The sequence below is a fragment of the Mauremys reevesii genome, linkage group 5 (genome assembly GCF_016161935.1).
Source record: "Mauremys reevesii isolate NIE-2019 linkage group 5, ASM1616193v1, whole genome shotgun sequence".
Classification (NCBI taxonomy): Eukaryota; Metazoa; Chordata; order Testudines; family Geoemydidae; genus Mauremys; species Mauremys reevesii.
Genome location: NC_052627.1, coordinates 8,436,595 through 8,462,958, shown reverse-complemented (window position 1 = coordinate 8,462,958; position 26,364 = coordinate 8,436,595). Strand labels below are relative to the sequence as shown.

The following is a 26,364-nucleotide window of genomic DNA, read 5'->3' as shown; positions in this document are numbered from 1 at the left end:
TCTCCAGGTCCCCTTCGCCCCGTGCCCACAACCTGCCCTGCCACTCTCCGGGTCTCCCCATAGCTACCTTCCCACAGTCCCCCCCCCCCCAGACACCGACAGCGTCCTGCCCCGTGCCCACAACCCACCCTGCCCCTCCACTCCCCGGGTCCCCCCCATAGCTCCCAGCACCCCCCCCCCCGCCACACCCAGCGCCCTGCCCCGTGCTCAGAACCCGCCCTGCCCCTCCACTCCCGGGGTCCCCCCATAGCTCCCAGCACCCCCCCCAGACACACACAGCGCCCTGCCCTGTGCCCACAACCCGCCCTGCCCCTCCACTCACCGGGTCTCCCCATAGCTCCCAGCCCTCAGCCCCCAGACACACAGCGCCCTGCCCCGTGCCCACAACCCGCCCTGCCCCTCCACTCCCGGGTCTCCCCATAGCTCCCAGCCCCCGACACAGCGCCCTGCCCCGTGCCCACAACCCGCCCTGCCCCTCCACTCCCGGGTCCCCATAGCTCCCAGCCCCCGACACAGCGCCCTGCCCCGTGCCCACAACCCGCCCTGCCCCTCCACTCCCGGGTCCCCCCATAGCTCCCAGACACACACAGCGCCCTGCCCCGTGTCCTACCCCTCCGGCCCGTCCGCCCAGTGCCCGAGCCCCCGGCCCGCAGCTCCCCGAGGCTCGCTCCGCTCTTCCCGGCTGCAGGTTCCCGAGGCGGGCAGCCACCTTCCCCGCTGAGCGGCTGCGGCGGGGAGTCGCGGGGCGCCCCGCGGGGTGCAGGGCTCCGGGCGCTCCTGTGCGCGGGGCGGCGCGTGTGGCGGGGCAGGGGTGCAAGGCCGGGGTTGTGTGTCTGCGTCCTGCCGTGGTGGCGTGTGTGTGCGGTTGTGTGCATGTTTTGTCTTTTGTGTGACGCTGTATGTGATTGTGTGTGTGCGTCGGGCTGTATGGTGTGTATTGGGGTAACGTGTGTGTTTTGTGCTGTGCTGTGCCTGTATTTGGATTGGGTTGTGCTGTGTGTGTGTATTTGCCGTTGGGCTTGTGTGGCGGTACTGTGCGCTTGTGTGGTGTGGTTGGACTGGATTGTGTGCTTCCAGCCAGACGCGTAAAATCTCTCCTTAGTGTCGCACCTGAATTGCTCCAGCTCCAGAGCCTCGGAATTAGCCCCTGAATAAGGCTCTGAGACCCCAGAGCCCAAACAGAGCTACCAGGAGCAGGACAACACAAATCCAAACCCAAATTAAAGCTAACCATACGCAGGAGGAGAGAGGCTGGGACTAGGGAATACCTCCCCCCCCCCGCCCCCGCAACGATATTTATTTATTTCTGGCGCATTTCAAACGCTGTCCAAAGTTTATTTCCTTTAAAAAAAAAAAAGGTGCTTTGTGCGAGAAGGAAAAAAAACTCGGAGAAAAGAGAACATAAGAATTGTTACTCCACAACACTGCAACAAGCAGAGTGGAGACTTGTGCTGATTATTGCTGACAATTTAAAAGTTTCCTCTGTTTAAAGTCAATATGTAAAGACATCTGACAAGGTTTCCCGATTGGCTGGGATGCTTCCCAGTTTTTCTGAAGCCTGGTATTTTTTTAATTGACAAGGTAGATAATATTGAGGTTTTTTTGTTGTTGTTTTTTAGATCCACATGCAAGTTGTAATACACAAACTTTCAGGCCAAGAAGCTGCTTATAAACCAAGCTTATTACACACACTGATTTATTAATGAAATTCCTACAAGGTGGGAGGAGGGGAAAAGGCACAGGGAGGTTTCAAAGCTATGGCCTGAGGTAAATAGCTTGTCATAATATGTTTTAGAAAATGAGACTAATGCAAATCACAGAAAAATATATAGAGGAAGGGACAAATGCATTCCCGTGGCTGTGAAGTTACTGAGTGCTCAGGGCTGGAGGATGCATAGATTAGGGGAGGGTGAATGTTTCCTTAGATTTCTCTTCTACAAATCGATCATTATGGATCCAGTCTGCAAACACATCCATGCTTGTGAATAAGTTCATTGGGACTACTCACTCCAGTAAAGTCAGTCGGATTGCTCCCAGGAGTGAGCTACTCACTGGGTGTTTATATGAGCAGTTTCTAAATTGGGAGTATGTTGTTTTTGTGCTGGTTTATCCTGATTTGCACGGATCTATTAATAAACAGAGACAGACACTTTGCACCTGCAATCTCTTACTCACACGTGGTCCTTACTCATGTGAGTATGTCCCACTGGAGTCAAAGGGACTGCTGCAAGTGAGTAAAGCCCACTTGTGCACAAAAACTTACAGGATCGGGCCTCTGTTGTATGATAGAATACTGGAATTTTTTAAACAAAATCGCCTTGTTAAATGGTTCAGTGAGATCTTTAGAGAAAGAAGAGATGGGGGAATATTACAATAACTATTGACAGCACATGGGTTGGCTTTATACTCTCTCACTCTCTTCCCCCTTTTATTCACAATCTTCAACTTTTATCCTTTTCATAAGCCCAGGGCAGGAAGTGAAGTCCAGAGATGGATCTGAACTTATTCAGTAACAGCCACTCTTTATCATTTGTAGATTTATTTGTAAACAAGCATTATCTGACAAGTGCTTTTCACAGCATGGCTTCTTGGCCAATTACTGCGGAACAGTTCTACTTTGAAAATGATTCACCCTGCAGTGAATCAAGGCTAATTCATTAGAGCCTCCGTTGCTAAAGCCCCTGTGCCATATGCTGTTGACACTTGTCAACAGTTTGGTTTTGAAAAGTTCAGTTTTGCTTCTCTCAGCATTCAAGGTGCATTCTGGGGGACAGAGCCTCAGCTGGTGGGAATTGCCATCAGTAGCTCAGTTGACTTCGATAGAGATGTGAAAATTTACACTAGCTGAGAGATCATAGGTTTATTTGTAGCCACCTGGTGGGGGAGGGGTTGGACTTCTTGAAGATGGGAGAATTAAAAAGTGAGTCAACTTTTCCTTGGTGTTTTTGTTTTGGTTTGGTTTGGTTGTTGTTCCCATTGTAATTTTGTTTCTGCTGTGCTTAAAAATAACTTGGTCAGCAAAGAACTTGGCTGTGTTAGCTTAATAGCTTTTCTTTTCCAGTAACAATTGTGAGAATTTTATTTCCACTTATATTATGACTCAAATGTTAGTACCGAGTGAATCTTAAACTCAACTTTTGTTTTAACTGCGGTGGTATTGCTAGGTAGGAGATGTGAAATCCATGTCCTGCAGTGTGGATCATGTTAGGCAGAGCTATAGAGGTGGAAGGCTTGTGAACATTTTGTTTGAAATATAGGCCAATTTAAAAAATAATAATAATTGAAGCCTAAAATTAGGCTCCTAAATCCATATTTGGGCACCTTGCTCTATGGCTAGATTGTCAAAACAGCTGAGCAGCGAACAACTTCCATTGTTTTCAACAGGAGCTGGTTGGGTGCTAAACACACTTTCTAATATGCCTAAATATGGGTTTAGGAGGATCAAAGTAGACACCTGGTTTAAAAATATTGGCCACAGTTTCTGTTATAAGGGGAAAACCATTTTAGTAGCAATCACACTATATCTGAATCTATAACATGCAGTAAAGGAAAAGGGCTCAGTACAATGGCATCTGTGAGTCACCGTTTAACTATTAGTATTGAACTTCTTTGTAAATTTCACTAATTAGAATCCTAGTATTTGTTCCCTCCTAATAATACACAATCAGAAATTCAACTCTATTGAGAATATTCAAAGGCCAGTATTTCAAAAGCAGTCCTTTACATTAAACGCATTACCCAGGCCATATCCTTAGAGAAATGACTTGCCCTGAGTTACAGTCACGCATGTTTTATTTTTATTGACGGAATGAACATACTGGGCTGGAGTTATTTTGCACAGCAAAGAATATTGATAGCAATTAATCAGAAATATGTTGCTTGAGGCTGTAAGACAACAATGTTAACACAGTAATTGCCTGAGTTACGTTTTTCTGGAAGCTGCTTGATGTCAAAGTTGCTTCGTGATTGAGATACCATGTTGGGAGGCACAGTATATGAACCCAAGTAGATTATGTTCCTGTGTAGGCTGCATCTCCTCTTTTTTTCCCTTGGTAGTAACTTCTGAACCCTTGCTTGACATTAGGGATTGCATTGTATTAGACTTTATTTCTTGCACATCCTTAATGTTAAAAGTGCGCACAATTTAAATTCTGTCATAAGCTTTAAGGTTTTTGGAAGTGACTTCTAAAAATTATTTATGTAAAGCTTACAATGTAAGAAGGCTTTTTTTTTAAAGGAATGATTTGGTTCACATTTTCTGTAAATTTGGATTGATTTGGAGATCTCATCAGGAAATAACCCAGTTGACATTAAAGTGTCTTATTGGTAGATTTTCAAAAGACTTGTATATATTTTCTGATTGTTTTTAATAATAGATCACAGCTACCTTATTTGCATAATTTCTACTAAAATAAAGAATAAATTAGAACTACTCAGCAGAAATAAGTGCTGATCGGGTAGTACTGTAATGACTGCTAAGTAGATTGTTAAACAAATGAAAAGAAAAAAACAAAACCACTTCTTTGAAATAATGACGTGTCTTAAACAGACAAAAGTAGAAAATTCAAGATTAAAGTCGACTCTTCATCCTTAACTCATCTCTGTCTGTTATTTCAGTAATTTAAGAACAGATTAATAGTGTTAACTTCGAATTTCCAGGGATTTGTCCATTTTAACTAACTGTGGTTTGGAGGATTTATCTGGCTGGATTATTTAATTGATTTATTTATAGTTTAATTTTATTTATTTATAGGGACAGCAGGAGCAGGCAGAGTTAGATGAAGGTTATAAAATGCAGGTTGCTTACTCCAGAGACTGGAATGGTTCTAGCTGTTCTAATGTCTTAATGGAGTATGTATTTATCTGATAGTGGCAGAACTCCCACTGACCTGGCCTATTGGGTAAATAAATATTTGGGTATGTTATCAAAACATGTATATTTAACCAGTTAGAACTGTCTTTTAATGAGCTTAAAAAGCAACCTAAATCTGTATTGTATACTTCCATTTGAAACTATTCCAATCTATTGGGTAAAAAAAAAAAAAAGGATGTAACCAGGTTTCTTAAAAAGGTATTATTTACATAGCCAGTACGGGCTCAGCTTCATAAATCACATATTCAGACAGCTCTTACATTATTTTAACAAGGCTATAGATTGGGGAAACTATGCAAGCTGGCGATATTTTAATGTGTGTTGTGTAAAAATAGATATCTAACTTTGGAGCCATTCCAGTCTATTAATAAAGTACATATTACAAGCTTTTAAAAAGTAATAAACTCTTCAGTGGATGGCATTGGTACAGTTTTTTTCCTTTCTTTCCACGGTAACAATTTTGGGCCCAATCTTTGCTTATACAAGTAATCCTGTTGACTTTCAATTGAATTCAATGGGACCGCTGATATGAGTCAGAGGAAATAGAGTTTTCAGAATCAGGTCTTTAAACATCTCTGTCAGTTTTAGCTTTTTCTTTTCAAAATATTCAAAGCAATTATACCTTGTTTAGTAAGAATCAAATACTGGTTTCAGTTTTAAATCAAATCTTTTTTTTTTTTTTGCTTTAGCTATACAAAAAGCAATTTAAACATAGCTTTTAAATATGACTTTAAAATGAGGCAACTTATGAATGATGTATTATGTATTTTTTAAATACATAACAATTGACCCCAAGACTGCATCTAAGCCAAGTTACATCTTAAAGCACATTATCACAATGATTATAAATAGGCAAAGCATCTTATAATAGAAACATTGACAGACCTTCCTCCTATAGTATCATAAATGTTGACACCATAATTTGATGTATAAAGCAGCTATTAGCAAATCAAGTTACAGTTGGCTAAACTGACAGGTATTCCCAGTGGGAAACGGCAGAGTTAGTATGGTTGGCCTTCATCCCCTCCTCAGTAACATTTAAAACTGTAATATACTATTCATCTGCATGCCTTCAATTTCCTTTGTGTGGTGCAAATCATTAAATTTTAGGTCAGCCAAGGAAGTGTTTCTGTAATTATATTTTGCATTGTTTGCAAAATGCTTTTAAAAATATTTTAATTCTCTGAAAAAAAGAACAACTTTCAACAAGTGTTCAAGAAGCTGCAAAAAAACAGATCAGTTTATTTTATGCCATGAGCCAAATCATGTTAATTTTTAAAGCGCAGCCGAATAAAGTTGTGGTAAGTTAAATAAAAAGCCAGTGCCCAATGTTTGATATGATTCATGCATATGGTGTGTTTCTGCGACATTAGTTAATGAATTAAATCTTAGGGCCTCATTCTCCTTTTGTAGCAGTTTTCCACCAGTGCCACTCCAATGGCTTTGAACTGAAGTGACTCCGCTGCAGCCCTAATCCTGCAATGTGGTTTGCTAGCACAGAGCCCTGCAACGGAGTCGTTGGGAGTCTACAAAGGCACAGAAAGGGGTCTATGCCAGTGTACCACACTGCAGGATTGGGACAGAAGTGACTGGAGAATCAGGTCCATCAAAGTCAATATATGTGGTTTTTGAATTGAAGCTTGAAGAGGTTTACTTCTTTTCTCAGAGTTCAAGACATTTGAAGCCTGATTCCCTTCTTTGCACCAGTGTAAATCCATTAACCTCTGCGAGGATTTACTCCTGAATTAGACCTTGTCTACATACAGACTTGCACCAATTTATTTAAACTGTAAACCTCTGTGTGGGCACTTTCTTAGATTTAAGAGTGACTTAGTTTGGTTTAGCTTAAACTTGCTCCTGATTGACTTAAGCTAAACAAAGCTAAGCCACTCCTAAACCTAAATAAGAGTGTCCACATGGGTTTACAGAATCAGTTTACATTCCCACATCTAGTTCAATTGGTGCATCTCTCACTCTATGAGGCCCCGAGTCAGCAGTTCATCCCTGTACAGCAAAGCACTTAAGCACGTGTTTAAAGTTCACGTTTGTACCTGCTTGAGTGCTTCACTGAATAGGGAGGGACTTAAGCACATGCTTAGGTGTTTTATTGAAATAGAGCCTCACGTTTCCTTAGAGTGTTGAGTCCTGAACATTTTCTTAACTATACTATAGGGCTATGTCTCAGGGCAAGAGTGCTGTTTAGAGTTCCTCTTCAATCAATGCTTCACCTTTGTGACCCTTATCAGTAGGCTTGGAAGGATTCGATTTTTATTGGTAAGTGTCGATAAATGTTGATTTCACCGCACACACACAAACTGATGAAAAAGTATTTCCATCTATGGCTGAAATTTACAGACAGGCAATGTAAGAAATATGCTGCTTGAGAACTTAGTGTGGGATGTCTGGATATTTACTTTGTATATTATGGGTATTTACTCTATATATTTTGATAGGTTATGTTGGCAGTTTGTGTTTCAATGGTTATAAAGCTTTAACATTTTGAATCTCAGCATCTACTGTCATTAAATAATGGTCTGACCCCAGATATAATTTCTTGCAAGTGTAAAAATTTACATTGATATAAATAGAGAAAAATGCTTAAAAATAAATTATAAAATTAAATAAAATGCTATCCAGTGAAATTATCTATAAAAAGAAAATTCTGCCAGGCCTACTTATTGGGTAAGCAAGGAATTCACAAACCTGACAATTTCCTGTACTTACCCCAAATTCATTTTTTGAAATCATTTTTTAATCTGAGTGTGGCTTTCTCATTAGCAATGTGTGCCTGATCCTTGTTTAGCGAGAGCCGGAGTTGACTCATACATAGGAGAACTTGACCAGCAAGCCATTGTCTGGACTCAAATTGTTACTTTTTTTTTCTCCTCACAAATGAACTGGGAGAAGTGGCGGGGTTCTTCATTTGCTCATACCACTCTTGTCCCCATCCTGCCCTGCTGTTTGTGTGCCCAGCTGAACAGCTGGATGGCAAGCTTTGCAGAAGAGAACACGTTTGGCTTTTCAGCAGCTTTCGCAAGCAGTTGCATTGGCAGACGTAAGAGTTGGCCTTCAGTGTCTGAGATCTTTAGTTCTACTGCTTGTTGGCTTTCTTTGACTAACTTTTGACTTAGCTATTTATTTTCTGGGCATGCAGGGCGAGTGTTTAGTGAAATAGCTGTGGAATGTAAACCAGAAATCAGCAGTCCTATTTGTTTCTTAAGCAAATCACAGCTGAGGGCAGTCACTGATCTGAAGTAATTACGTGACCCCCTTACTGCAGAATCTGAGCACCTTACAATCTCTCAGAATATTTACCCTCACAACACCCCTATGGGGTAGGGCAGTGCTGTTTTTCCCATTGTACAGATGGAGAACTGAGGCAGAGAGAGGATAAGTGACTTGCCCCAGGTCACACATGGAGCCTGCAGCAGAGCAGAGAATTGAATCCAGGTCTCTTGAGTTGCAGGTTGGTCTCATAAACACGAGACTTTCCTTCCTCTCTGTAAGTCTCACCATTGACATTCTCAAGGGGCTAGAGAGCTTCACAAGCCACCCACCTTTAAGGCTAGTCTGGTGATCTCACGGGGTTTGGTGTTCTGTGCTAATCTTTCATGAGTTCCGCAGTAAGTCCAGAAACACAGCCAAGCCATGACTGCTCTGCACCTCTTGCTGACACAAAGTGATGCTACATTTGGTGGATGGGGGCAGTGGAGAATGTCCCTCTGTGCAGGGAAGGCTCTAGTGGCCCCGGGCTGCTATAGCCGCTACTTCTCCTGGCAGCTGGCATGGGGCTGTGGCCAGGCAAGAAGGGGTGCGGCTGAGACACTGCTGCATCTGTCTGATCCAGGGCTGCCAGACCATCCTCTTGGTGCCCTCAGGTTGCTCTAACATACAATAGGGACAGGATCGGGTCCCTTGTAGTCAGAGGTGAAAGTAAGCCGGTCCGGTCCGGCACAGTGGCAAGAACCAGTACGCCGTGCCGGACTGGACCGGCTTCTGCGGAAGTGATTTAAAGGGCCCAGGGCTCCAGCCGCTGCGGGGATCCCCGGGCCCTTTAAATCTCCACCGGAGCTCCGGCAGCCGGGCTCCCGCAATGATTTAAAGGGCCCAGAGCTCCGCGGTGGCGGGAGCCCCCAGCCCTTTAATTCACCCCTGAGCCCTGGGGCTCCCAGCCGCCTCTTCAGCTGGTAGCACTGGGGTGATTTTAAAGGCTCTGGGGCTCCCAGCTGGGGCCCTCCCTTTGAGGCCATGCCCCCGCTCAGGACTCTGGCATACCAGTAAGTCCTTTAAGTTACTTTCACCCCTGCTTGTAGTCCCAGGATTGTGTGTGTGTGTAGGGGGGAAAGGGGTGGGACACAAAAGGATCTTAGAGCCACCTTTCCCGCCTTCTCACTAGGCTTGTGCAAGGTCCAATAACATTTTGTTTTTCCTTTGAAGAATTGAGTTGTTTCCTTTAACTGTGTTGATGCTCTCAGTTGTTGTTCCCACATCCAGTATGCATCCACTTTATTATACCAGTCTGCATGAAGGCCCTCTGCAGCCATGCCGAGTCCCATACAGCAGGCTAGCCTGCGCTCTCAGGTATGCCTACACTGCAATAAAAGCCTGGGGCTGTGGGGCTATAAAATTGCAGCATAGATGTTCGGGCTCATGCTATTCCCCCAAGAAAAATTGTCCGGATGCTATAATGTTCACTGGGATCCATTTTCTTCTATGTTGCACATGCAAAATGGGTAAAATTACTTGCCGCTATCTTCTACGTCGCTTTTCTTTACATGCCGTCAGTTTTACATATGAACAATCAAGCAGCTTAGGCTTCTATTATCATTACTGGCTTTTCCCAAGTTATTTTTATGTGTTTCCCTACTAAAAGTGTATTTTCAGAAGGCAATGGGAGAAAAATATTTTTGTTTTTCCACCAACCACACACACGCACAAAGGTATAAACTGTCAAACATTAGAAAAGCCAATAAATCATCCTAACCGTTCTTTGCTCCCAAGAGCCATCCAAACATAATGTCAGTTACACTTTTCTACTTGAATGAATTCAAAGGCAGCAAAATGGTCATTATTGTGGATTGGAAGGCTCTGTTGGTGGTGGATAGGCTGGACAGCTGAAATCTTGTGAGTCTACTGAAAATGAGATCTGTCAGGGTAAGTTGACAACTATAGTTATGTCTGTGCTGTGTCTCTTTTTATCTCTGTCCAGTTTAATAGTATGTGTAACATAATTTGATATTCACATTGTAGGGGGAAAAATGCCTGTAAAGGATATTTGATGGGTGGACTTTTTAGGAGAAGTCTCCCCCCCACACACACACACACTTTTGAATTATAAGTATTTTAAAGCAGAAGTGAGATTTCTTTTTAGTCACTAAGGCCCTGATTCAGGAAAGCACCCAAGTACGTGCTGAACTTTAATCATGCAGTTAAATTCCATCAGCTCTGAACAGGGATGATCAGTTGATTCAGGCCCTGAAGTTTATCTACAGCTCTCAGTCTGTCATGGAACTCCCAGTGCTGCAAGTGGATAGAAAGCAGTCTGTGGCATTGTCTACGCTAGAGTCCTGGAGGACATCTCCCACTGTTGGTGAGCGCACTAATGTACGCAGGGCTCAGTGCAGTTGCTGGCATTTTTACCACTGTGTCATCCAGGCCAGCACAGAGCAGGGATAGCTGACACAGTGTTAAAAATGCTGGTGTCCTGTCATGTTCCCATCATTGTTACCAGCTCTGGGAACCAGTGGCAGGAGATTTCCCCTAAAGCTTAGTGCCAAGTGCAACTTATGGGGTTTACTGTCATGTCAGTATGGTGTGGAGTTCCCACTTTGAGCCTCATAGATAGAGCTGGTCTTTTGAACCTCTTTTTTAAATGAAAAATGGCTTTTTTAGATTAAATGGAAATCATAGTGGGAAAATGTCTGTTGTCAAAAGTTTTGGGGGTTTTCATAGAAAAACCAAAATGTTTTGGTTTCAAACTCTTCTGTTTTCATTTCGTCAATGAAAACCCAGAACATCCCAAAGAAAACCGTACATGAAAATTGTAGTTTTTGTCTACATTTTTTCATGGCTGAAAGAACAAAAAAATTCCTGACTAGCTCTTCTTATAGGAATGATACAAATGTATCCTAGGAAGAACTGATTACCCAGTTCCTGGTCTTGAAACTGGATCAGATGAAGCCCCCTATTTGTGTCACTGAGGCTACTACCCACTGTGGCGTGGATCCAGTGACATAACTGGGGCCTTTTTATCTGACTCACTGATCAGTGCTGTACATAAACAAACAAACCCACACACTATCTGGAGAAAGGTTAACAGAATGGGTGGCATCACACCCATCCTAAGCAATAAGATCCAACAGAAGTTACAGGCTTAATGCAGAAATTATTGGGTGAAATTCTGTTGTTTGTGTTCTTGTCAGAATCCTAGAAACGTCAGGCTGGAGAGGACCTCGAGAAGTCATCAAGTACTGCCCTCTGTACTGAGGCAGGACACAGATTATCTCTGACAGGCATTTGTCCCACCTGTTCTTAAAAACCTCCAGTGACGGGGATTCCACAACCTCCCTTGGATGCCTGTTCCGAAACGTAACTACCCTTACTGCTAGAAAGAGTTTCCTAATATCTAACCAACATCTCCCTTGCTGCAGATTAAGCTCCTTTCTTCTCGTCCTACCTTCAGTGGACATGGAGAACAACTGATCACCATTCTCTTTTCTAACAGCCCTTAATATATTTAGAGACTATTTTCAAGTCCCCCCTCAGTCTTCTTTTATCAAAACCAACCTTTCCCCATAGGTCAGGTTTTCTAAAACTTTTGTCACTTTTGTTGCTCTCCACTGGACACTCTCCAGTTTCTCCACAACTTTCCTAAAGTGTGGTGCCCAGAAGTGGACACTCTACTGCAGCTGAGTAGAGCAGGACAGTTACCTCCAGTCCTTTATATAGGACACTCCTTTTAAGGCACCCCAGAATATTTGTGTTTTTTTGTTGTTTGTTTTTTGCAACGATATCACATTGTCTATTTATATTCAATTTGTGATCCACTATAAACCTCAGATCTTTTTCAGCAGTACTACCACCTAGCCAGTTACTCCCCGTTTTTCTAGTTATGTATTTGATTTTTCCTTTCTCAATGATGTAATCTGCATTTATCTGTATTGAATTTCATTTTGTTGAATTCAGATCAATTCTCCAATTTCTCAAGGTTGTTTTGAATTCAAATCCTGTTTTCCAAGTTGCTTGCAATCCCTCCCAGTTTGGTGTCATTTGCAAATTTTGTAAGCATACTGTTCACTCCATTATCCAAGTCATTAATAAAAATGTTGAATAGTAATGGCTCTAGGACTGACCCCTGCAGCACCCCAATAGATACGCTCTCCCAGTATGACAGCGAATCATTGATAACTACTCTTTGAGTCTGGTCTTTCAACCAGTTCTGCACCCACCTAATAGTAATTTCATCTAGACCAAGTTTCCCTAGTTTGCTTATGAGAATGGCACATGGGACTATGTCAGAAGCTTTAGTAATATCAAGATATAGCACATCTACTGCTTCCCCACAATCCTCTAGGCTAGTAATGCTGTCAAAGAAGAACATTAGGTTGATTTGCTATGATTTCTTCTTGACAAATCCATGCTGGCTGGTCCTTACAACCCTATTATCTTCTAGGTGCTCACAAACTGATTGTTTAATAATTTGTTTCAGTATCTTTCCAGGTATCGAAGTTAGATTGACTAGTCTGTAATTCCTTGGGTCCTTTTGTTCCCCTTTTTAAAACCAGTTACTGTGTTTGCTCTTCTCCAGTTCTCTGGCACCTTGCATGTCCTCCAGGATTTCTCAAAGATAATTGTTAATGGTCCCGAGATTGCTTCAGCCAGTTTAAGTATCCTAGGGTGAATTTCATCAGGCCCTGCTGACTTGAATACATCCAACTTATCTAAATATTCTTTATGGTCCCTTCTGGCCTTAAAATCTATGATGCAGACTCTAGCATCTTGGCGCTTACTATAAAGGAGATTATAGAAAACCTACAGCAGAAGTGAGTCGTCATAATAAAATATCAATCTGTAGCTAATATCATTTTGTGGGTTCATTAAATTGTGTGTATTTTCTTCCTCTATTGGCCTATAAATAATAGGTGCTCTTCATAACTTATGTTTCTCTGGAATTGGTCTCCACTAGCATATAAATAGATATTTCCCAATTTTTGCATGGTATTTTTTTGGTCTTAATTCAAGGCAAATAATAAAAAACATCTGCTCCATAATGGCTTTGATTTCTTTTGGGGGTTTAGTCTTTCATTTGTTTTTGATTTCCTGGATTATTTTTGACTGTCACTTGTTTTAGGAGCACTTTTGGATTTACAACTTTGTAGAAATATTTAGCACAACAGGGAAAACAGCAGGAAAATGAATAGCAGAAGTGGTGCAATAAAACGGATAGAGATTGGTGAGGAAGAAAAGGTTTGACTGTGATGATGGAGGGGCCTTGCTATTCAGAATGTCTTGGTAGTGCTGTGAACTCTCATAAGAGGGAGGTGGGACTGTGGTGTAACTCTGGTTTCTTGCTGTGCAGTGTATTATTTATCATATGCTTTGCCAATATCTTCCCCACCTTGAGCACAGGGGAAACTGGAGGAGAGAATGGAATACTACTTACTGGCTGATTCACAGAGTGGTGGTGTCCCCATTGTTGCTGGAGGCTTCGGTGGCTGGAGGAATTGCACTTCCAGAGCTATTGGGGGATGGAATCATAGAATATCAGGGTTGGAAGGGATCTCAGGAGGTCATCTAGTCCAACCCCCTGCTCAAAGCAAGACCAATCCCCAGGCAGATTTTTGCCCCAGATCCCTAAGTGGCCCCTCAAGGATTGAGCTCACAACCCTGGGGTTAGCAGGCCAATGCTCAAACCACTGAGCTATCCCTCCCCATAAAATAAAATGTTGGTTCCTGTAAAGAAAATTGGGGGATCCTGACACCTATGTCTATCATATCAAACTTGGGCTTGCACATCACTTTTTCAGTTGCTTGGAAACTTAAAGAATGATGGAAGCGTATAATCCCATTCAAACGAACTGCCCGGGAAAGGATTGTAATGTAACTCAGTACCTTCCTTTTTATTTTTTCCTCCATGTCCTCAGTCAGGGCTCGATCCTGCAAAGTGCTGAGCACTCTGGCCCCAGTCCAATGAAGCACTTAACCACGTGCTTCGTTTCACGCATGTGAATGTTCCTATTGCCTTGTGTGAGATTTCTCATGTGCTTCAATGTCAGCATTTGCTTATGTGTTCTGCTGGATTTGAGTTGGAGTGCTCAGCACTGTGCAAGACCCAGCCAGTCCTGGAGGAGGGGAAGCTGGATCAGAGGGAGGCTGAGAATCCTGGTGGGTGGAGCCCTCAAAATGTGGGGAGACTTAATACTATGCAGGGAAAACAGAGAGGAAGCAGAATGGAAGAAAATAACTTCCTGAGGCACGTCACACTGTTAAAGGGGTGAGCTGACTGGAAGATTTCTTGACAAATTGTGGATGGATGGGTCTCTCATCTTAGATAGGAGGTCAGTTAGAGGGGGGCTTGTATATTTAACCCACAAGCTTCTCCATCTCTCTAGCAAGTGCCCATCACCATGGTATCAGTGCTTGGTCTCACTTTGTCCGCAATGCATGTATTGATGTGAGCTGGTACGCTGCCCCACATCCCGTTTATCCGAAAATGCCTCTTCAAAATCCACATTCTGTGACTGTCTCTACAATGCTGGCCCATGCTCCTCCATCAAAGTAATTAGACCATTAAAATATTAATTATACATTAAAAAGCAGAGCTTACACGGTGGGTGGGTAACCACTGACTTCAATGAGAGCAGAGTGAAGTCAATGCTGAGCACTCTTAAAAATCCAGCCATATAAAACCATGTAATCTCATGACTGTATTTGGCATAATCCTCATCATCTTTCCCTAACCCAGCCTTCTTGTCTCCTGTCCTAGCTCTCTGTATTGTTGCAAACTCTTCAGGGTAGTGACTGTCTTGCTTTTTTGTCTGTAACTTGCCAATCACATTTTATGCCCCCTCATGACCAATAATTAATATATTAGAATATCCATAACAGAGGGAGTGGCAGCAGGATCGGTGAGTGGCATTTTCAAAAGTGTCAGCATGGGGTAGAGGGTAGAGCATTGGACTGGGACTCAGGAGACTGGGATTATATTCCCAGGTCTATCTCTGGCCCGTTGGTTGACCTGGGGCCCATCATTTCACTGCCCTGTGTCTCAATTTCCCATTTGTGAAAAATGGGATTAATGATGGCTTTAAATGAGCTGTTACCGCTCAAGAAAGATCGCGCAGTCTTCGTGAATAGTTCTCTGAAAACATCCGCTGAGTGTGCAGCAGCAGTCAACAAAGCGAACAGAATGTTAGGAACCATTGGGAAAGGGATTGATATTTACGGTCTTCTTATCTTAGTGCCACTACATAAATCCGTGCCCACCCATTGAATACTGTGTGCTGTTCTGGTTGCCCCGTCTCAAAAAATAAATTAATATTAGAATTGTAAAAAGTACAGAGAAGGGCAATAAAAATAATTAGAGGTATGGAACCACTTCCATACGAGGAGAGATTAAAAAGACTGAGACTGTTCCGCTTAGAAAAGAGACGGTTAAGGGGAGATATGATAGAGGTCAATACAATTATGAATGGTGTGGAAAAAGTAAATAGGGAAGTGTTATTTACCCCTTCACATAACACAAGAACCAGGTGTCACCCAACGAAATTAGGCAGCAGGCAGCAGGTTTAAAACAAACAAAAGGAAGTAGTTCTTCACACAACGCGCCATCAACCTGGGGAATTTATTGCCAGGGGATGTTGTGAAGGCCAAAAATATAAGTGGGTTAAAAAAGAATTTTATAGGTTCCTGAGGACAGGTCTATCAATAGCTATTAGCCAACATGGTCACTGGCACAACCCCATGCTCAGTGTGTCCCTAAACCTCGGTTTGCCAGAAGCTGGGAATGAGTCACAGGGGATAGATCACCTGTTCTGTTCATTCCCTCTGAAGCACCTGACATTGATCACTGTTGGAAGACAGGATACTGGGCTATATGGACCATCGGTCTGGCTCTGTATGGATGTTCTTATGATACTGACCTCCTTTGCATAGAGCTTTGAGATGTACTCATGAGATGAAAAGGACTGTATAACAGCTGGGTATTATTAAATGCTCAGGTTTGGTCCAATTCTGTTCCTGTGAAGTCCATGGTTAAACTCCCATTGCTGTCGATAGCCCATTGAAAAATCCCATCTTGTGTCTCTTGTGTCTGTTCTTACTTCCAGCAAAGATCTCTACGCTGTCATATTGAAGGGATTGAGAGAGGCCAGTCTATGTGGGGGTTGAAGACTTGGAATAGAGGACCTGGTCCAATCTCCATCTATGGGAAACAGTTTGTGTTCCGGGCAAAGATTCGTATCACTTCTCATTTGGTCCAAACCGATCACTCATCACTAGTAAATAGAGCCCATCTGAGAATGTGCAGTTTGATCATATGCAAACCTCCCCGTGTGTTGTCCTAAAAAAATAACAGGCTCTGGTGTGAGTTTAGACTTCATCACCATTTATCCTACCCGGAAGGCATGAAAGCTAATGATTATATAGATCCTGTGCAGTTTGGTATGTTTCTTTCGATCGAGCATTAGAGATAATTAGGGCTTGCAGGAGGGCTGCGCTTATGGTGAAGATGAGAAGTTTTGCATTTATTTGCTCTTTCATGTTCTCTGTTTTGAAGTTTGTTGGCAAAAATGTCTGAGAGTAAGTGAGTGCGCCTATGGGCTGTGTGGGTTCTTGCTGCTTCTTTGAGACACTCAGTACATTCTTCTAGCTGATGCTGAGTAGTAGTGGTATGAATAAATCACTCCTATTTAAATGCTGTTAGACTTACGGAGGCCCAGTACCTCTACACATCAGGCATTAGTGATGGTCGCTAGTGATTTTGGGAGTTCCATCAGTGGAAGAACTCCTCAAGTTGCAAAAAAACTACAGGGCACAAACGTGGGCATCAGATTTCTGAGCACTTAGAGCCTAGGACCCTAATTCAGGAAATTTTCCCTGCTAAGGATAGTACTGATGCACATGCTTAACTTTAGGCACATGATTAAACATGGACTGAAATCCTGTTGACTTCAGTGGGAAAGTTAAGCACATGATCAAGTGCTGTCCTGAACAGGGATGAATTTAAGCACATTTTAGGATGGGGGGGGCCTAATTTGGGATCATTCCTCCCATGCAAACTCCTAAGTTTGATTTTAATTGGTTCTGGTGAAAGCCTGGCTAAATGAGCATTGGTGGTTAGTCTGAATAACGTGGGATGTCGCCAAATTGAGGCCTGAAGTAGTGTGTGTAAGGTGTTGGTTAAAAGGTGTGTTGCACTGATGACTGTGGGATGGAATATCATACCTGCTCAGATGTGTGTCATGAGACAAGCCCAAGGACTGCTCTATGTAAAGGAGAGTTCTCTTTAGTTAAAACAGCAGGAACATCTAGTTTCTCGGAGCAAAAGGATGACTGCTCTATCCTGGCTTCTGAGTATGAAACAGGGTAGTAAGAAGGTCTGATGCTTATATAGGTAGAAGGGAGCAAGCCAAACCAATTGATAAATGGGCACAAGGTGAAAATAAGTGCATTTATTTCACATCTGCCTGGAATGGTTACAATCAGTGCTTACATAAGCCATTTTGTTTGCAGTATTTTTGCCTTTTCAGGCAATGTAGACTGATTATTGATTAAAAGTATTCTTTGAAGTAGATCAGTGTATCACAGCATTTTGGAAGATATACAGTGAAAGTGTAGGGATCATTATTAGATAAGCAGCCCTCTTCATGCAGGTTTGTCTGCCACACAATTTTTCTGCTAGTTTATCCAAAACTCGGGTGGAAATCCTTACCCCCAGGCTGACCCTTTTATGCTGGGTAAAAGAGCCATGGCACCATAGACGAGCCCTAAAATCCTGGGTGGGGACATGGGATGACTCCCGCACAGTGCTGGCACTGCAGAAGACTGCCATAAAGCTGTGAGGACCCCATCACAAGCCTTGGTGTAGATAGCGTGCTGGAGGCCAGAGTGCGCACAGCTGCAGAAATCTGGGGCAGTTCCCGAAAGCACAGCCAGGAGAGTCTGGGACCTCAGAGCTGTCTAAATTAGGCCAGGCCCCTATCCATACCCTGAAGCAGCCCAGAATCAGGAGGGCACAGAAAGGCAGCTTAAAGCCACCATGCCCCCCCTCTCCCACCCCCGGTTGTGCATTCTGCACTGTGCCATAATTTCAGTGGAATCATGGGCCAAATTCTGGAGATTTTGCTCATTTTTTACTTCAGTGGGAGTTGTATCTGCGGAAGGACTGAGCAGGGTTTTAAGATTTGGTTTCATTCATTTACCTCTCTAGTAGAAAGATTCACATTGACTTCAGTGGGAGTTGGGTGAGCTCTTGTCATTCTGTATGGAAACTTATTTTTTTATTGCGGTTGATAACCGCCTAGAAAGCTATTACACCTAACCGCCATATCACATTCCTCTTAGAAATTGATGTTGGATTAAAAACACCTTTTCCTACCATTTTTTTTTTTGGATATTTAATTCATGTCTTACAAAGCAACTGTGTGGTATCAAACATTCCATCTAATTACACTCATTAGTGGCTTCTCCAGGACAAGTAAGTTTTAATTAAGTTGTACAATGTAAATCAATAGTCATTGTGCCTCCATTGCAATTTACAACAAGAATATACTGTTCTGAACAATTTAATTACAGCAATTGTGGTAGTGGGAATTACTGGTGACTCTGCCATTTTGTTTCAACAATCCTCTTTGACAATTTGCAACCATATAATTGGGAGAGTTACTTAAAACGTTCATATTTATGTGTATTCTTTGTGTAAGCTTGCTGGGTATTATGAGCGCAGACGCTGCACCACTGTATAACAGTACCTGGGTACTGGACTTTCTGTTCCAGGTGTATCCCACTTCCACTGAAGTCAACGGGAGGATTTTTCCCATTGAATTCAGTGGCAGCAGAATCTGACTCTTATACAATAACATCCAGAGCAGTGGAGAATAATTGGGTTAAATCATTTAGTGGGTTAAAGAGTCAGCCAAGGAGGGGCTGGATCCTGACTATACCCCAGCATCCTCCAGGAAGCCATTCCTGGTCTTATGGTGCTCCAGACTGGCAGAAGAGCAAAGTCCCAATTTTGCCTTTGTTTAACCGGAAGGAATAAACTTGGATGCAGCCCAGCCACCCAGCAGCTGAGGTGCTGAAAGGGGCTAGAGAATTCTTGTTACACACTCATGGAGATGTATTAGCTTAGACACAATCTAGGTGCCTGCTCTTGTGAGAAGGCACCCAGGTACCATGGTGATGAGCACTGTATGAATGTCTAGCTAAGCAGCTAGTTTATAGGTACTCACTGTGGCTCCAGAGTTAAGGTTGGGGTCATTTTTTTTTCACTTCAAGTAGGGGACTTTAAACTCCTTGTTTAAAAAAAGCCATAGCAGGCCTCCCCCCAGTTTACAGCACATAATCTATGAGCAAAGACTGAATTTGCTGGGGATTTGTTTCAGTTAAATCTGTATTTCAGTAATTTAAAAGTCTCCTCTGACTTTTTTTTTTTTAATTCTTTTTATTTTAATCTCATTTTTTTCACACCCTTCTAGTTAACAAATGGCTTGTTACTAAACCTTCAAGCTTCTCGTTGACTGATCTGTGAATAATAGGCGTATTTGAAAAACTAGGTTCTAATGAAAATAAATTATTAATGATAGGATGTAAACAATTGTAATTGCTGACCAGCCAAGTACAGCTGATCAGGTCATTTGCAAGTAGTGGCATTGACATAAAAGGTGCTCAACCAATCCTCAGTATTCCTCTCACATTAATTTGCGTACTGCAGTCCAATTGGCTGAACTGAGTGTGTGTATGTGGGGGGCTATACACATGTCAAGAGTTTTCATTGGTCCACTTGATTATCTGTGTGCAGACAGAAAGTGCAAAGGATTGATGGGAAAGCTATGGAGATAATGTAGCATATTATGACATGCTTAATGTTACATACACATTATGTTAGTTCCCCTTCGGAGTGAATGTTTAGACTCCAAATAAGTGACCTAATTTTCAAAGGGTGCTGAGAGCACAGCTGTTCCCATTGTCCACAAGAGGTTCTTTTGAGTGCTCAGTACCTTTTGAAAATCGGCCTTGTTTATTTAAATGCCTAACCAATGACTTAGGATCCTAATTTTAGGTACCCAGTTTTGAAAATTGTGGTCTGAGTTTATTTTTATAATCAGTGTGGTGGCCAGAAATGAAAGGCTGACTGAAAGAAGTGGCTTTGAGGAGGGATTTGAACGAGGAAAGTGAGGTTGTGTGGCATAAATATAAAATCTATTGTGAAAAGGACATCTGTTCATGGAAGAGAAGTGATTCTCTCTTCCATTAAGAGAGAAGTTTCCTCTTTGTCTGCAACTTTGTATGACAAGTTTCAGTCCCGAGACCATTAGTATCTGACAGTTTTACCGCTCTAAAAACAGATCTAGTAATGCAAAGCACAACAGACTCTTAACTACAGAGACAGCACCAAGAGCTGCTGCAATTTTTTTTAGCTTGGCTAAGTGTGTGTAGATTTATTTTTTAATTACACTCACTATTTGGACTACAGATTTTAGGGAATTCATGAAAAAATGTTATAAGCTTGGGAATAGTTTATTGCTGTTTAATGTAAATTGTTTTTTTAATTGCTCGTGTGGCTTGCCAGGGCAAAATTCAGTGAATTTAGCCACAGTCAAGCAGCCTGCAATTTACTCCAGAGATGCACAGTCTTTAGTGAAGAAATAGGCTGGAACTTTTTCCGACAGCGTTGTGTAAGGACTGCTTCCTGCCCACCACCATGTTTTACAAAATAACAAAAGGGGCCCACTCATTAATTTTTAAAGTGAGCTGCAACTTTATATTAACAGAAACATTTGCACTCTTTGTTCCATTTATAAATTACTGGTTGTTTGCTCTTTATACTGCCGTAATCCAATTGGGGCATCAAGGCCCCACCACGCTAGGGACTGTACACACCTCATAAAAATGACTGACTTGTGCCCCAAAGAACTTCGTCTGAAGCCCCAATCTTGCAAAGAGTTACATGGACGTGTCTGGATTTGTACAGCACCTAGCACCACAGGATCCTGGCCCACAGCTGGGACTCCCAGGTGCTATGGTAATACACTGCTTACCTGAGTGACGTTAGGATTCTAGTCTAAACATTGCAATAAGTTGTCTTGATTGTATTTTCTTTTAACAGCAATCAGATTCCCTTTCTGCTAATTGCCAAGTGCCCTTACCAGGGCCAGCAAAGCCTCATGTGTTTACTGACGCTTGTATCCATGCAGCCTCATTAAGGCTTTCTTCTTCTCGTTTCTGTTTAGTGAATTTACTGGACTCGCGCACCGTCATGGGGGATCTGGGATGGATAGCCTACCCGAAAAATGGGGTAAGTCTCAGACGTTTGCTTTCTGAAGCCAAGAGCAGCACTAATAGTTTCCATTTTGAATGTAGATTTCTGTGTTGAAAATTCCCCCAAGGGAATTGCTGGCAATAGGAGGGAAAAGAAACAAACCAAAACAACAAGCTCTGACTGGAAAAAATGGAGCTGCATGGTCAGGGATTGATTTATTTCTGCAGCATTGCCAGCCCCACGTGTTCAAAAATCATGAGTCAGACCTCCACTCCCCCCTCCCCATCATGACGTTTTTTAAAAGTGATAAACTCCGAGTTCTTTTTCCTTCTCTTTTTAGAGCCGTTAGAATGCACGTGGGTCATGTTTACATGCTGTTCTCTGCAGTTGTGGTGGGCCAGAAACTTACTCTTTGTTTTAAATGAAAGCTGAGGAGCTCACATGACTCCAGGAGCTGGCACTTCAAAAAACCAAACTTCAAACAGTTTTGTGATAAATTTCCAAGCGTTGGCAACAGTGTAATGTCTTTATTTATATGTGGCCTTATTCTGCATCTTGTGAGCAGCCATAGTGAAAACTATGGGCTCACCCGTGAGAGTGAGGAATGCAAGTAAGGGCTTTTTTTGTGATTCTAAGAGACCCATCATCCCCAGGGGTTCTTTGCTGTGGTTTTGGCTTGTATGGATGGGGTTGATACTGCGATTGCACAGAGAATTTTGATGAAACAATGTGGGGCTTAATCCTGCACAGCGCTGAGTGTTCCTGTGAATTGCTGGGAATCCCCAGCTCCCGCACCCATTGCTGAGTGGGACTGATAGGAGTCTTTAATCAGGAGTGGGTTCTGAAATACCATACCTGGAGTTGTAGACAGTCAGCAGCTGTAAATGACTGCAGAGTCATCTTGGAATCGAATTTTGATTGGCTACTGATTGTCATGCAAATGACAATAATTTATATATGGAAACAGAGGCCTAATTTGGACTGGTTGTACGCCAGCAGTCACTGATAGCCAAAAGCTGACTGTAGTTGTCTTTGACTTCAGACATGTAAGAGATTGTAGAGAATGGAGAGTTTCTCTTGAACTGCACTAGGGGCCTGATCCAATTCTTTCCATTGATGTTAATAGAAATTGGATCAGGCAGAGTTCCCCTTTGAGATGTGCATGGAGGATTTTGACTGTTGTACTGTGCTCTCTCTACATGAGGGCAATGACACTGACCTCCTTTGTGGATCGCTTGGAGATAGACAGATGAAAAGTGCTATATAAGCTAGGTATTATTATTACACGTGTGAGCATCTTAATGATCACATGCCAGCAGAACAACATATAGAGTTAAGATCAGCTGTGAAGATCTGAGTGGAGAATGTCCCGCTAACAAAAGATTTTTTTAGGTACTGGATGATGTATTATTTTCTATGGTGCCAACTCTTTCTAGTATTTCCCTCCGCAGCATAAGACAGCAGTATTGTATTTTCAGCAATACTAAAACACTGTTACAGACGTAAGTGCAGAAATCATAACAGCCCGAATGTCCCGTAGATTTGTATGTGCATGTGCAATCCAGAGCAGGGAAGACGCTAACTGTTCTAAGCATAGGCCTCAGCTTTCTTTTGCCATTCCCCAGAGAAGCTTTATATATTTACAGATTTACTTTCCAACTACCTCCCTTGGCTTAAAATCATAACCTAGACCCATGAATACCAAATCAACTTGTAATTGAGTCAATAGAGAAGGATTTGTTTCTTAAATTAACTTGCCCAAATCAATAAAAAGCGAATCAGGCAGTCAGAATTGGTTTTTGAATTGCCAGAAGTCCCTAAATTTCCTTCGTTTTCATGGGGCTTCATAAAAATTCATGAGGTCCAATTAGCCCAATTGTCTGTTTGGCCTAACATATTGGCAGTATTTTTCAAGTGGTGAGAAGTATCTTTCTGATCTGCCTCCCCGACCCATTTATCACCTCTACAATCAGCAAAGCTCCAATCCTCTCGTTTGTGTAATATTTCTTTTAAAGATCAGCCTGATGTAAATATTTAAAATAACGCTCAGCTTGGCATACAGATTTGGAAGTGGGGAGCTTTAATTTTAAAATAAGATCCGAGGAAGGTGGGCTATTCCTTGGGAAGCCAGGTTTCTCAAGACAAATTTGTTGTTCTCAGGACATCCTTTGAGGGGAAGGTTCAGGGAATGGACACATACACATCTCTGCAGGAAGCAAAGGAGAAACCTTTCCGCATGCAACACTTCCTGTCAGTGAGAACTGTGTCTGGATATAGTATATGTACTGGAATAACCCCTTTGCATCATATTTCTCCCCCTATCTAATACCATCCTTCAGTTTCTATTCACTTCAAGAATTTTATGGCTACATTTATTATACGACTGTTGCAGGGATACTACAGTTACTATTATGATAATATATCCTCCTGAAACTCCTCCTTTCAGTAATTCATACAGTGTTGCTGGTTCTCATGATTTTATCATGAGTCTCGTGAAATTTAGTATTTTGTTAAAGCTACAGCTGTTAGAATCAAGAGATTGCATGAGAATCTCATCTTTCCTACAAAAGTAAACCTCTAGTCCTCATGGTTGCATAGGAAAGCGTGGGAATGTTAAGTGAATGCACCCTAAAAGCCAGCTCAGATACCAGAAGGCAAATAAAAATAGGACACACATTTATTAGTTTAAAAAAAAAACCTTCATGATATTTAAGCTGATTTCATGATTTTTGGACTGGACACATGATTTTTATGAACACTTATGATTTTCAGGGCAGCATTAGACTCAGATTGAAATTCTCAACACTTGTCTTCAGTATAAAGATGAATAATTTTAGGGTGGTTTAGCAAAATATTAAGTTATCCTGAGAATGACACATGGTAATTTTCATGTTTTGAAATCAATTGGGTTCCATGGGGTGGTCAGTATAGGCAGTAATTTTGTCTACATCCTATTACTGCAAATGATGATAACTTATTATTTATATTGTGGTAGCAGCCTCAGTTTTGCTAAGCTGTTTCCAAATATACAGGAAGAAAATTCCTGTTTGGCCTTAATTCAGTCTGCTCCTGATCTCACCATCACCAGTGAAATGCAGAGTAGCGCCACTGGTGAAAACCACTCCACCTGCAAGCAGCTTGAGAAAGGAAATCTATGAAGGTGGAGGGGCAATCCAATCCAACCTGGAGCCAGGGCTCAGGGCTGTGCATGCCCTTCCCACAGCTATGTCTCCAGATACAAATAAGCCATTTTTGCCGTTTCTTAATTAATTACAGTGGGTCAGACCCACAGCTGGTGTCAATCAGTGGAACTTTATTAAAGCTATGTCAATTTACACCAGCTCAGGTTCTGGCCCATTGACTTTGTGGTTCTTGGGGAAAGCACTGGAGGTTAGAACTGTCTGTCCAGTGGCCCAATCTATTTAGCTGCTTACCTATGGCACCTGGTAAAGTCTGGATGGGTAGCAACCCTCCCTGGGTCGTATCACTGGGCACCTGGCAGTCATGGATGGATTTTATTCTCTGAACACCCTGGAAGGTAAGGAAGTTTTATCTCCATTTTACAGGTGGGAAATGAGGCCTGGAGTAGATTGTGACTTACCCAAGGCTACGTAGGCAGTCTGTGACAGAGCTGGGAATTGGACCCACATCTCCAGACTCATAATCCAATGCCCGATCCCCTGGACTATCCTTCCTGCTATGTATGGTGCTATATTCTCCTCCTGGTTTCCCTGCTCTGCTCCTGGTACCTGGTAGCATAGCTCTCCCACTGTCCGCTATCCCTGGAGCCCCCTCCTGAACAGAGCACAGGGCCTGTGCGGAGCATTTCCCATGCTTGTATCTGTTAAAATCCTCACAAAGGTTGTGGAGGGGTAAAGCACAGGAAGTACCCACCCACAACCTGCCGTCTGCTGAACTCTGGATCAGGATCCCAGGGGGCCATCTGCAGAGTATGGGTTAAAGAATCATAAAATCATAGAATATCAGGGTTGGAAGGGACCTTAGGTGGTCATCTAGTCCAACCCCCTGCTTAAAGCAGGACCAATTCCCAACTAAATCATCCCAGCCAGGGCTTCATCAAGCCTGACCTTAAAAACCTCTAAGGAAGAAGATTCCACCACCTCCCTAGGTAACCCATTCCAGTTCTTCACCACCCTCCTAGTGAAAAAGTGTTTCCTAATATCCAACCTAAACCTCCCCCACTGCAACTTGAGACCATTACTCCTTGTTATGTCATCTGCCACCACTGAGAATAGTCTAGATCTTTGGAACCCCCTTTCAGGTAGTTGAAAGCAGCTATCAAATCCCCCCTCATTCTTCTCTTCTGCAGACTAAACAATCCCAGTTCCTTCAGCCTCTCCTCGTAGGTCATGTTCTCCAGCCCCCTAATCATTTTTGTTGCCCTCCGCTGGACTCTTTCCATTTTTTCCCCATCCTTCTTGTAGTGTGGGGCCCAAAACTGGACACAGTACTCCAGATGAGGTGTCACCAATGTCGAATAGAGGGGAATGATCACGTCCCTCGATCTGCTGGCAATGCCCCTACTTATACAACCCAAAATGCCATTAGCCTTCTTGGCAACAAGGGCACACTGTTGACTCATATCCAGCTTCTCATCCACTCTAACCCCTAGGTCCTTTTTCTGCCGAACTGCTGCCTAGCCATTCGGTCCCTAGTCTGTAGCAGCGTATGGAATTCTTCCATCCTAAGTGGTCCTAAAGGGTTGATGATGCCTCAGGTGCCCCTTTATGCAGCACCTGGGCAAGGTTTTTATCCTATCGCCACTACTGGCAGAGGGGACAATTTTGCCTTCAGCTCTCAGTTGCTGTAAATCTGGTTTCACTTCACTGAATTACCCTAGAGTCACCTGAGAGCAGAATTATGCATGTAGTTGTGATCACGAGCTAAAAGACGTTGAGATAAACAAAAAACCCCAACATATGTGGCTGGGCTTTCTTTGTTAAAAATGGGGCATGACTAGCATGCTTGCACTTTATACCCCTCCTGGCTC

The 26,364-nt window shown here is 42.7% G+C and overlaps 1 protein-coding gene across 6 annotated transcripts in view; it reads left to right on the top strand.

The window, feature by feature from the left end:
- EPHA5 (EPH receptor A5) overlaps positions 1-26,364 on the top strand; it is a 334,695-nt gene that overhangs the window by 3,206 nt on the left and 305,125 nt on the right. For 5 of the 6 annotated variants that reach the window (XM_039540351.1, XM_039540353.1, XM_039540352.1 and 2 more), the window contains exon 3: positions 21,325-21,389. In XM_039540351.1, coding sequence (XP_039396285.1) covers positions 21,325-21,389 — 65 coding nt within the window. Of the gene's footprint in view, positions 1-7,045; positions 7,148-21,324; positions 21,390-26,364 lie in introns of those variants that run through there. The other variant, XM_039540355.1, reaches the window with a different exon arrangement.